The 12,892-nt window shown below is 41.9% G+C and overlaps 1 protein-coding gene across 1 annotated transcript in view; it reads right to left on the reverse strand.

Moving 5' to 3' along the window:
• Positions 1 to 2,223: 2,223 nt before the first annotated feature.
• Positions 2,224 to 12,892, reverse strand: part of LONRF2 (LON peptidase N-terminal domain and ring finger 2) — a 37,946-nt gene continuing 27,277 nt past the window's right edge. The window contains exons 10-12 of the mRNA XM_081003013.1: positions 12,328 to 12,490; positions 7,995 to 8,144; positions 2,224 to 5,945 (exon numbers count right to left, since the gene is read on the reverse strand). Of these exons, the coding sequence (XP_080859139.1) occupies positions 5,787 to 5,945; positions 7,995 to 8,144; positions 12,328 to 12,490 (472 nt within the window). The 3' untranslated portion in view covers positions 2,224 to 5,786. The remainder of the gene's footprint in view (positions 5,946 to 7,994; positions 8,145 to 12,327; positions 12,491 to 12,892) is intronic.

Here is a 12,892-nt window from a genome sequence, read left to right on the forward strand (position 1 = left end):
GTGGATCATCTGTATTTTTCTAAATAGATGATCACTCATCAGATCCCAACTCAGAATAGCAAAGTAAAACAAAGCATGCATGTGGCAGGAGATCCAAAGTTAATCTGAAACTATCAAAATAGAAGATCCAAAGTCATTCTGAAACAATGTGGAACAGATTCCAAAGGGAGGTCTATTTTTTTGTGCTGGTCCTTTGTTGCCATTTTTAAAAAGAACTCAGGGAGTATGCTTTGTCTTTTTTCAAGATGCAGAAAATGTCCCCAGAGTGTGAACACTACGCCAGTGTGGTGTAGTGGTTAAGAGCTGTAGACTTGTAATCTGGGGAACCGGGTTCGCGTCTCCGCTCCTCCACATGCAGCTGCTGGGTGACCTTGGGCTAGTCACACTTCTCTGAAGTCTCTCAGCCTCACTCACCTCACAGAGTGTTTGTTGTGGGGGAGGAAGGGAAGGGAAGTTGTTAGCCGCTTTGAGACTCCTTTGGGTAGTGATAAAGTGGGATATCAAATCCAAACTCCTCTTCTTCTTTACAAAAGAACTAGAAAATGCCGGCACATAAGAAAAACGGCGATAAGGAACAGAAGTAAAAACTACACAGAACAGAGTAATAACAGCACTCCCAATTATTTTGTGCTCACCGAGTTTCCAGTGGTAAGTGTTTAATCCTTGCTCACATGACTTTATCCAAACCACAGGTGTATCCTGTACTTTGTTGCAAAGTATGGCTTTTTGATGTGGTGTTTCTCAAACCAGCTTCACACTGACTGGAGTCCTTAAGCCTTTTCTAATTAGCTTCTAGCCAAGGTGTGAACATGTTTGCTAGGGTAAAGACGTATTTGCCCTTCAACGCACCCTGGTGTGTATAGAAACAGAAATGAATCTAAACCATGCTGATGTGAACATCTAAGGGTTGGGGAGAAGAACTGTAAAAAGCACACAACTCCCCCTCCCCAAACCTTCATTGCACTCCAAGCGGTCAATGTGAACAAACTCTGTGTTTCGGTCTCATCCATATTATTTCAGTTCTGAACCAACCATGGGTTTCATTCTTACATTGCACATACACACATTTTCAATAGACACAAACAGGATGCAGATTAGGAGAAGGAACCTGTTGTTAAATCACCGCTGTAAATGCCAAGAATTCAGCAGCCATGGGAATTCTGACCCAAAAGTCAGAACATGGACAAGCTTATACTACAAAAAGGAGCATTTTCTCAAAACTGCATGTACAAAACATCTACCCCCCATCCCCCAGTGTTCCTGCAAATGGTTTGCTCCGAGAATACTAGATAAGCAATTGTGTATGTGCCGGTTTTGTATATGCACAAAATTCAGTAAGTTAAGCATTAAATATTTCCAGCCTTTGTTTCTGCCTGCCTGCAGTTGACGTCTTCTGATGTTGCAACAGGTAAGCATCAGCCTGGCTAGGCAAAACAGTTGGAGCTGAAATGTTATCCTGGGATTTTACTGCTAGTTTGTGTGAGCAGAAATCAGTTGAGACATAGGGCGGGGGTTGCTTTTGATGAAAACTGGTATTTGGTGCTTAAAAGGAAGGGGAGAAGATTATAAGAGCAGAGCTGTAATTAACATCCCATAAGAGTTGAAACCGTAAAGCTACAAAACCACTGTACAAGGAACAGTTACAGAACTATTAGGCCTCCTCAGTTAAGTTGTCATGTGGAGAAGTTCCTGGACTTCAGTGACGTGACACGTAAGCTACATGTGTCAGCGCTTAGAGAAGACTTTAATCTGCAAATGCGGATTAACACTAAATACTCAAAAAGCTTCAGGAGAATTCAAACAACATGCAGGTTATTGAACATGCGTAACAGCCTTTAATGACTTCTTGTTATGCACAAACCAGATATAGAGTGGTCTGAAACAAAACTTTGCTTAATTACATACATCAGCTTCATAACCCATGGTTTGAAGATGGCTTTTTTTTAAGAAACTGGTCGTTTTGTTTCAAACTGTAATCTGGGCCACGCATAACAAAAGGATTCTTTAAAAAGTGAAAACTAAGTGTCTCTCAGCCACAGAGGTGGTGGAGAGAGTGTGTGCATTCGAACCCAAGGCTTTGCTTGGGCTCCCTGCAGCTCATGTGTAGCACTAAACCACCTATTAGCATTTCCTGAAATGCATAACTTGAGCTACTGGTTCTCTCAATAAGGGATATAATACGACACTTGACTCCTGATGAAAAATTAGCAAAAGGACAGATGACACTTTTGAACAGAATTTATTTATTCCAAATATCACATAAATACATTTCCCCATGAATATTCCAAATATACATGAAATGAACATTGCAGCAATTTTTTATTTTTATTTTAAAAAAGGGGTTTGGCTTTTGTTTCATATAACAAGAAGTGCCAAACATAGTTGTAACACATATCTGTCTTTCATTTTCTTTTTAACCAAGTACAAAAATGCGATTAATAATTTATAATTGTACATATATACACATACACCCACACTCACACACACGTAGACATACACACATTTCTTCAACTAGCTTCAAAACAGATAAGGATTTTGTTTCAAGTTTTATCTACATAAAATACGTTTTCTTTAAAAAAACAACAACTGGTCACAAGCTCCAAGATCTGGTTTTTGTGGGTGCTTTGTTGATACAATCATTCCAGAGCTGCAAAATTAAGGCGCTACCAAACACCAGGCCTTCAGCTATGTATGACACTGCATGACTTACGCATACAGCTTTCTGAACACCCTCTGCCATTGATTCTCTTTGAAATTAACTACAGCAACAAGCCAAAGGAGCAGAAATCTGCTGATTATCAGCTCACTGGAGTCACAAAGCAATCTCAGTGACTGAAAAGAAGAAAGGAGATTTCGAAAGCAGTAGATAAAAGGCCACAAAAGCAAACAACTGGTATGATCCGTGAATTTTTTTTTTAAAAAAGAAGATTTAATTTCACTTACAAAATCTATTTTTTTTATATGGAAGCCTTACACAGCAGGCTTGTAATGGAAAACAGGTTTTTGCATGTTTGTTTAGAGGGGAGAACGGAATGCCTTCTCCTCCTTATCATAATCAATAAACATGCCTGGAACGTTTTTCTGCAAAGCTTTTCAGACCATAGATACCCTAAGCCCTACTTCTCTTAGGCTGCCAGACCAATCAGCCTAAGAGAAATAAAAAAAAACCCCATTTTTAAAATGTTGGCTTTCGTCATGTTTTTCAATTAATGCGTCTGCTCACTTGACAGACGTTGATTATTAAAAGAGCAGACAACCTGACCTTTAATTTCAAGGGCTAAGTGTACCATGTTGAATTCTGCCAGAAAAGTCCTCCAACCAAAACAAAACACCAAATAAGAATATCAGCGGTGCTGTAGAGAACAGAATTTAAACATGGAAAGTGCTGAAACAGTAAATCAGCAGAACAAAATAAGTTTCCTGTTTATGTTCAACTGCCGTGTAACTTCAGCTATTAACAGAAAACGAGACAAGGAGGGAAAATATATGAAACAACCTTTAAGCAAGCACAAAGGTACTGTGAGAAATCATGAAGATTGTCCAAGTTCCCTGCCAAAAATTAACGAGGGCACATTTTGAAGGGATTTTTTTTTTTTTACTAGATACCTTGGAAGCTTCTAATGTTCAGGGGGTTTACAGGAAGACAGATGTGTTTCGGAAAGTATGATAGCACCCAGGGAGCAGATCGAAGGGAAAATTCACCAAGACGGTCCTTTCTCTAGCTTAATGCTAGCTCTCTTGAAGGAAATATAAACACAGCTCTGGTAGAAGGTAGCAGAACTTGCAGGAAGGCTATGGTAGAGATTATTAGATCATTGGTTGCAAGTTATGCAGTTTACAATTAAAAGTGTAGTCACAGGTCATTACTTTACTACAAAAGGCGAATTCAAGGTAGAGGCAACTACAGTACATTCAGGGTGTGTGTTGATCAGTTCCTAGGCAACTGCTACTGGCAACTTCTGACTAGATACTTCTGCCAATCATCTAATACCACTCGGACTACAATTACGGTACGGATAATGCAGTCAATCACCTTTTAGATGATATTGCTTCCTGAATTCACATGCAAGTGTTCACACCTTCATCAAAAGAGAACACACTTTGTAATTTAAGGAGGAGGCACTTCTGAAATATTTTGGTATTGCCACTATTTTCACCTTCCTGTCTTATTTGCACGTGAACCTGTGTCTTCAGTTCACACGGCATTCCGAGATTTGAACCGGTGTTATTTCTCCCAAGCTGTTAACGCAATTGTTTTCTACAATTTGGAGAGTTCAGCAGTTTGCAACAGTGCTTTTGCAGCTTCACGTTCACTGCTAAAAATTTCTTTCCAACAGGCTGACAGACCTCTTTTAAAAAAAATAAAAATAAAATAAAAAATTATTAACAATACGTACTGAGACATCAAAATACAGCTATATTTACAGAACCAACAACTAATTGAAGGTTAACACCTGGTTTAAGCTTGCATTGAAATTTGCCTTTACAGATTTCAGTATGTGCCTCCTCTCAAAGTTGTCACTGAGGACCAAGACTCCAAGCACAGACAGTGGTCGGTACATAACGAGTAATAATATTAACGTTTTGGTTAAAAAAAAATGTGCTAACAAACATTGTTCCAGTATAACAGGTTAGGCTGGCATGGCTGTTGAAAATATAGGTGGAAACTGGATCTTACCTGTTCTGAGTTATACTTACAGAATGAGCATGGAAGGGTAATTTGAAATGGCAATTCTCTATCTCAGCGGCCTTTTGAGAGATTACCACAGAACTGCTTGAACCAAGTATATATGTACATATGCTAGAAATGCTGGCCATGATCCAGCAATGAAGCTCAGCATGCTCAAGTGGCTCCAATGGCAGCAAAAAAAAGCATCCCGCGCATACAGGGAATTCCATCCGGCACGGGAGGCTGCAGGATCCTCATGCGTACCGATATCTAAGTCACAACCACTGACAACAGGCTATCCATAAGTAACTTTTTTCCATATTGTAATGCGGGTCACCTGAGGTTATTCTTTTTTTCTATTTGTAGGAAGTGGGGGGGGCGGTTTAGGGGAACCCGACCATCCTATACATATATCGAAACACTATTTCCCATTACACACAGCATGCAAGTTACAAAGACAGGGAGGGTTGATCAGCCGCAGTGCTGTCACCAGCTACTCTTTTGGTCAAACACTGTCTTGCAAGGCGAACGTCCAGGAAAACACATTTTGCTTCACAGATCAATCATTTTGTCAATATGCTACAGACGAAAAGACTGCCCCCAGTTCATTTAACACTTGTTGTCTTGTGCATTCTTCCTCTGGAGGATATTTTGGGGGATTTCCCTTCAACTGGCAACCTCTAAGAATTGTTTTTCAAAGTTTCTTTTCAGTTTCTAATCCACTGTTTGTTCCGAGTTCTGCTGTGTAGAATTCAAAATGGTTGTTTGGGGCTTCAGGGGCATCTCAGGGCGTGTGACTCAGTTGTCCCCCCCCCCCCCCCCCCGTGATAAAATGGACAGTTGGTTGCAAGAAGTAGCGATTCCAAGTTGTTGCCTGCAGCGATCGGCTATGCTGCGATTGTGGCGCAACTTCTAAGAGGCTCAGATTTCTCCAGGACAAGAGGCACAGAATGCTTGGTTAACTACTGGGCAGAGTGTGTGCAAAAAATAAAAAATTGTGAGTGCTTAGATGAGCAAATCAGTTTCATTGAAAGGGAAGAATGTGTCGGTCTCTTGAGAATACTTAGGAGTATTCACAACCATTTGTTTTCAGTGTCTGTTCACAAATGAGGATGTGTCATCTAGGTCTTTTGCGTGTCACAAATATTAATACACGCCGTATGGCGATAAGACGATCTTTAAGTGAAGTCATGGCAAGAATGGCCAGTTGGGCCCTGTTCTCCAGTGGCAATACAGCCAACAGCCACCAGTACCAAGCTGGACCACTTGGGTTGCTCTGCAAAGGGAACAACAAAACAATACATCTTTAACGTGCTTAATATTTATAGAAAAATCTAAACAACAACCCTCTGCACTAAAATGTCTTACTATTTATAGGGTGATCCAAAATACTGCATTCTGCAAAATCCTCAGGCGACCGACAGTGAGAACAGACCCTCTCTTCCTCTCACCAACCCATCTTTTGGAGAAAACAGTACTATAACGGGGAGTCGGCCCAAAACCAAAAGAGCACTCTCTTTTCTGAAACTATTTCTATTTCTAGCTTGATCTCTGTCAAGACAAAATTATACCTGGCTAAAAATAATTGGCACAGAATAGGAACAAACAAAGGTACAGTATGACAATAACCTTTGGTCTGTTGTAATACTGGTGTTTATCATGCTAGTTAGAGAGAGAGAGAGAGAGAGAGAGAGAATGTGTATTTGTTTAAAGAGATTGAATATACATCTAAGTCATCCACTACCATGTTTAGGTTGTAAGCCCATGTGAAATCATACAGTTAGCATTATAGGAATGGACATCTTGAGGCCATCCCACAATCTTTGTTGATGAAATAGGAAGAATAACATGGGTGGAGATTTTTCCTTTAATGAGAATTGCTTTTTCCATTCTGGCTTTAAGCAGTTTTGAGCACTAAAAGCTGAACTAGGAACAACACTGATCATTCATGCAGATTTGCTCCTTTCTAAAATTTCCAGAGAGTGTTTTCCACACACACACCAACCACTCACTATGTGGTCTCTCAAGTGCAATCGTCAAAGGAAGATCTCTGTAACTGTTTCGATAGAACAGCCCCGTGTTACTGATAAGGCTGTACTTTCACCCTGTACTAGCACAAAATGATTGGTTTATAATCTCAGAAAAGGCTAATGCACAAAAACAGACCAAGGAAACAAAGCTAAACTGAAGCCCGTACAAAATTTGCCCCAATGTCTGTCTGTTAAAATGAGTTATCAGTCTATGTGAGCAAGTCCAAATGTAATTATGACACAAATGAGGATTTAACATCTTAATGGATTCTCCCTGGGGTGGTAATCCAAACGTGCAAGATTTATTGGTGGCAGCAATTTAACTAGATGTTTTTAAAGGTGGTGGTTGTTGTTTTACTCCCAGAAGCAACTGAGCATAGACCACAGTTTAATATAGCAACTAGCTACCAATATATGTATTTTTAGGGCAGAAGGACAGTGTCTCTCTCTCTCTCTCTCTTTCTTTTGAAAAATCTAACGGTGGATTACCTGTAACACTTCCCCCAACTTGAACAACAGCATGAATTAGAGCCCTTCCCCCTCTAATATATCTTTTTTTTTTGGCAGAAAAACAGTTTTGGGAGGAGGTATTTGGAGCAGAGAGAAGTAGCAGGTTTTCTCATCGTAACTGCCTCATAAATGTGTGCTGGAACCTTGTAGAGGGAAAAACAGTCAGGGAGCAATTTGGCAGCGGCAAGAGGTGGGCGGTGGGGGTTAAGCACTCCCCCTGCTGTCTCTACATTCCAAATTTCTTCTTCTCAAAGTTCTTTTTTAAAGAAAGGAGGTTGGTTCTAATACACATTTGCATATAATGCATACTTAGCCCCTGGTGAAAAACGTACTCTGCACGCTCCTATCTTTGACCCTTTCTCAATTTAGTAAATTGAACTTCTTACAAATTTCAGCTCTGAGAATTCTGCTGTTGTTCTAGGGACGGGGTGTGTATGTGTCGGTGTAAAATAGCATATTTTGTTCTACTCACACTGCAGTATCATCACTGGATGTCTATTAGGTTTATACTCCTTTGTTGGGGCCTAGGGATGTGGTTTGCATGGACCCTATCCCTATACTGCACATTTCCTGGGCCCTGCTGCTCCACACTTTCAAGCAGCAAGCTTTGGTCTGCAGGATTGGTCTCCAGGAATTTCCCCACCCTTTCAGAGGAAGGGTGAAGGGAACTTATGGTCCATCCCCCTGCAAAAGTCGATGGAAAGTATCCCCTACTCCATGCTCTTAGACGTTCTGACCCACGAACATCTCTTCAAATGGAGACTTGAGGTATGTATAGCACTTACCTGTGGCTCAGGCTCCTTCCCTGGCATGGACCCAAAGTGGTTCAGAATTTGCGCTTTCATGTTGTCTTTAAGAGAAGTAAACCAGGCGACAGCTTGATCATAGACTGAATCATGAAGGCGGACAAGTTCTTCATACTCTGCCCCTTCAACCTACACAATGTGCAAAAAGGGATTCAAAGTCACGTTTCTCTCATTTGCAGTGTAACAAAAACAAGGCAGATAATATGAATTAGGGTTTATCTACACTTACTTTCCGGGGCACGGTCCGTGCTCTAAAGCTCTGTGTCCGAGTGCCCCCCCCCTTTTTTGGCTTCAGAACTTCCCCCGCAAAACCCCACTCTTTAAAGCTGAATTGGAGCCAAAGGCAACCCAGGGGAAATCTGAATAGCCATTTGCTCCAATTCAGCTTTAAAGAGTGGGTTTTAACTGGTAAAGATCGGGGTGGGGGGGAAGAGCACTTGGACACAGACCAGGAAAGTGTGGACCTGTACCTGGAAAAAACGGAGCAAAGGGTAAGTGTGGTTAAGGCCTTAAAGTGCCGCCTAAACATTTAAGCCGCTTTCAAAATGACTTGGGGCACAGTAACTTGATTTTTGCGCTAAAATGGGCACTGGGACAGAGGACAGTGTAGCCTAGAGAAGGTGTACTCCCTGAAAGCTCTACTCAGACCCATTCTGTCCCCTAAGCGTGTGGCAGAAACTGCAGTAAGTTTGTGTAAAAAACCCACCAACACTTGCTTTGCAATCACAAGGGCCACAAACTTTCTCCTTCAAAAGCAAAACAGAGATCCTTTGGGTGGTAAAGGTGTTCATCTCATTTGGGGTTTTTTATACTAAGTGTTTTAGAGAACTTTTCATCTGAATGTTGAATGTGTAAATGTATGTCTAGAGACAATGGATAAAGCGAACACCATCAGATGTACCACTGGATAAGTGTTTAATGCTAATTGTATTTGTTTAAAGACCAATATAAATTGTTTTTAAAAACAATTTAAAACATAGGTTACAAATATATATGTATATCTTAAATGTTAGACAGGAACTCTTTCTATACTTTTTGAGAAGCCAGCTAAAACTTTTAATTCAGCAAACCTATGCAGACACAGATCACTATTATGTATGCATGTTTTTAAAATGTTGGTTTTTATCTGTATATTATTGATCACCTTATATTAATTGATGTGTGTAGATTTTTCATTAAGGGTATACCGTATTTTTTGCCCTATAGGACGCACTTTTTCCCATTCAAAAATGAAGGGGAAATGTGTGTGCGTCCTATGGGGCGAATGCAGGCTTTCGCTGAAGCCTGGAGAGCGAGAGGCGTCGGTGCGCACCGACCCCTCTCCCTCTCCAGGCTTCAGGAAGCTATCTGCAAGCCTTGCGAGCCCGGCGGGAGTTCCCGCGGGCTCGCAAGGCTTGTGGGCGGCAGCCTGCAGCCCGAAGCACGCCCCGTGCTTCGTGCAGGTGTCCGCAAGCCTTGCACGCCCGGGGGGAGTTCCCCCCAGGCTCGCAAGGCTTGCGGGCAACAGCCTGTTCTGGGGGCTGGGGACGGGGGAAGCTCGGGCTTCCCCCGCCCCCAGCTCCCAGCGACGCAAGCAAGCTCCGGGAGCGATGGCGAGGTTGCAAAACCTTGCTATCGCTCCCGGACCCATTCTGGGGGCTGGGGATGGGGGAAGCTCCGGCTTCCCCAGCCCCGCAAGCAAGCTCCGGGAGCGATGGCAAGGTTGCGCAACCTCGCCTTCTCTCCTGGACCCCCAGCCCTGAGGCTAAAAACGAAGCCAGGACAGCGAGCGGGATCCATCCTGCTCGCTGTCATGGCTTCTTTGCTCTTTGGGGCTTGGGGGGGGGGAGGAAATAATTTTTTCCCCTTTATTCCCCCCCCCAAAATAAGTGCGTCCTATGGGCCGGTGCGTCCTATAGGGCGAAAAATACGGTATATTTTTTTCCAAAATGAATGAAACATTAAAAACAACTGTAAAAAAATAAGCCCCACCATACTTCAACAATAACAGTAAAAAATATTCCAAATCAGATGATTAAAATCAATGCAATAAAACAAGCATCTGCAACCCCCCCCCCAAAATAGATTAACAGCAAACCACGCAGCACAATACAATAAACTAAATATAATTCAAAAACCATCGTAACGGAAGCATGACACCCACACCTTATAGAAGCAGTCATACAGAAGAAGCTTTCTGACTGAAATGAGTGGCTCCTCCACAATTATTCAAGGAAGAACATTACAGTGGTACCTCAAGTTACGGACTCGATCTGTTCCGGGGTGCCGTTCGCACCCCGAAAAGCCTGTAACTGGAGCACCGCTTCTGCGCATGTGCGAAGCACGCACAACGCTTCTGCACATAGCACGCAGAACGCTTCTGTGCACACACACGCGGCAAAACCCAGAAGTATACACTTCTGGGTTTGCCGCGTTCACAAGCCGAAAAGACGCAACATGAACCTAATGCAACACGAGGTATGACTGTATTCCCCAAGGCCTGCTAGCATGGGGAAGCAATTTCTTTGTACTGGAAACTTGTGGCAGGCACCTAAAAAGTCAAAACTTCCATCTCTACCACTGAGCAGAAGGGCCTAACTTGCTATCTCCCCTCATAGAGCCTTAAACTCAGTGACTGCTTCCAACAGCGCAATGGGTCTGACAGCAGTGAGCTCTCCCATAGCCTTCACGCATTTGGGTGCTATTCTTAAGGCAGATCAAACCTCCTTGACTCAATGTGGCTTCTGCATTAAGAGGATTTCACTGTATTTAAAAGGGACAGTCATCCACAAAGACAACCTTCTTAGGGGAAGGATGGAAAGTGAAGAGCAGAGAGTTCAACAAAGTGCATGAAGCACAAGCGTACAATTTTACACACATTTGCTTCACGTGGAAACTTCTCAAGCCACTGTTTTATGGCGAAGCTTTTGTCCAGACATTCGCATGGGAATCAAAATGGCGCCCTTGATACAAAAGAAAGTTCTGCCATATTTTGAGGTAGCGGAACGTGCGAACTAAAAAGTGGAATTCTACCAGATTCTGGGAGGGACCAACACCTTGTCACCTCAAGCATTTCCAAAGCCTGGTATTCTCATGGTTTAGCGCTGCATTAGTGTCCTTCTGATACAGTGAATAATGTGTGTATGTGCTTTCAATTATTTACACAATCGTGTTGCAGATTAGTAACCTCAGGTCTGGTAAACTTCCAATCCTCCTTTTGAAGGATGGAAAGATGGCAATCAACAGCGAATGATTATATATATGCACGCTGTTTGAGAAGCCACTTGCTAAACAGTCATCTGTATTCTCCCCGATGTCCATGACTGATGTGGAGGATGTGAGTTAAGTCTCTTTGCAGAGTGGATATTAGGCAAATATACTTGTAAAAGACCCTTACGAGACAAGTTGTAATTTGAGTATATTTGAACAAATGATTTTTTTTCTGCTGCCAACTCTTGCTCTGCATGTAATAAAAGATCTATTTCTAGTATTCTGCCCAAAACTCAACACAGTAGCTCAAGTTATTTTAACCTTCAAGATCAGAATGATATCCTATTCTCTATGCCTTCATCTGTTCCTTCCATCTGAGAACAACTTTACGCTGCGCTGCTGGAGAAACCAGTTGCAGAAATTAACAGGATTAAGCGCCAGTGACCAAAGCATGCTTGAGCAATGCGTGATCCAATATAGAGCTTTCTAATGCCTTATCATCAATCTAAAGCAGAGCACCACTATTTAAGAGGCATGATACAAATTACAGGCAGATTATATATGCCAGTTCTTACATTTGTCCACTAAATACTCCTAGCAGCACCTATAACCACCAATTTTAGTGAAATTCCAATTTCTCATGTTGCTTGTTTCCCCAAACTGCTGCTGCTATAAACTCATGTTTTCTCACTCAATATGTTTTTCAGGCTGTGCAAGGCATGTACAACTAGGAATGCTACAAATAAAGTTATAAACATCTCCAGGAAAATGCTTCCAGTCATTGTGAAGCTTGGTATGATGCTGTCTCTTCAAAACTTGTTGAGCATAGTGTTTCGATTCAAAGTAATCAAATATTAAATTTCCTAATGTTAGTGGACCAATATGCAGAGCAGGTGAGAGGAAGGAAACTGCTTAAGCTACTGGGGAAAGAAGGTTCTATGGTTGGTAGAGGAGGAGAAAATGGCAAGGGATGAAGAGAGGTTAGTATTAAGAGGTTGGGATAGGGTTGTCTAATGGGGGGGACCCAAAAACCAACATAATTTATTTTGTAGTTAATTACATAAAAGGATGCATACTTGGAAGGCAAGTGTAGAAAAAAGCCTCACAAAACTATACAAGTTACCTTTTTATCTTCCATGTATTCAATGTTTGCAGTATTATACCCGTCTCTCTGACCATGGCTCAAGACCCTGAAACGCCGGACACCAACTGTGTCAACAACTGAACGTCCGTCAGGGAAAAACTTCACATCCCTGATCTCTAACATGCAGCCGTAATCAGCAAACCTGAAGGGACAAAGAGAGCCATATTAGTCCTGTGTATTAAGTATACCTAAAAATTCTAAGCGTACTTAAGGAATGTGTCTCATTGATTCAATGTGGAATCATCAATTCCATGCATAAGCATGTCTAGAATCAAGCTGTAAAAGGTTCTTGTAGAAATTGTGCATATACGTGATCAGAGAGATGCAACGCATGTGGAACTAGGTTGCCTATTCTGTGACTGATGAAAGACTGATGAACACATTGGTGTTAGAAGAATGCAGGGACTACGTTCAGATGGCTGGATTTTCTTAGCACTTTGCAACTCCCCATGAGATTATTGAGGGGGAACAGTTAGGAGTTCTTTAACTCTTTAGATCAAGGTGCGTATGTGCTGCAGGATTTGCCGCCTGCTTGAATTGTTGT

Source organism: Podarcis pityusensis (genome assembly GCF_964106645.2).
Source record: "Podarcis pityusensis genome assembly, chromosome: 4".
NCBI classification, from domain to species: domain Eukaryota; kingdom Metazoa; phylum Chordata; class Lepidosauria; order Squamata; family Lacertidae; genus Podarcis; species Podarcis pityusensis.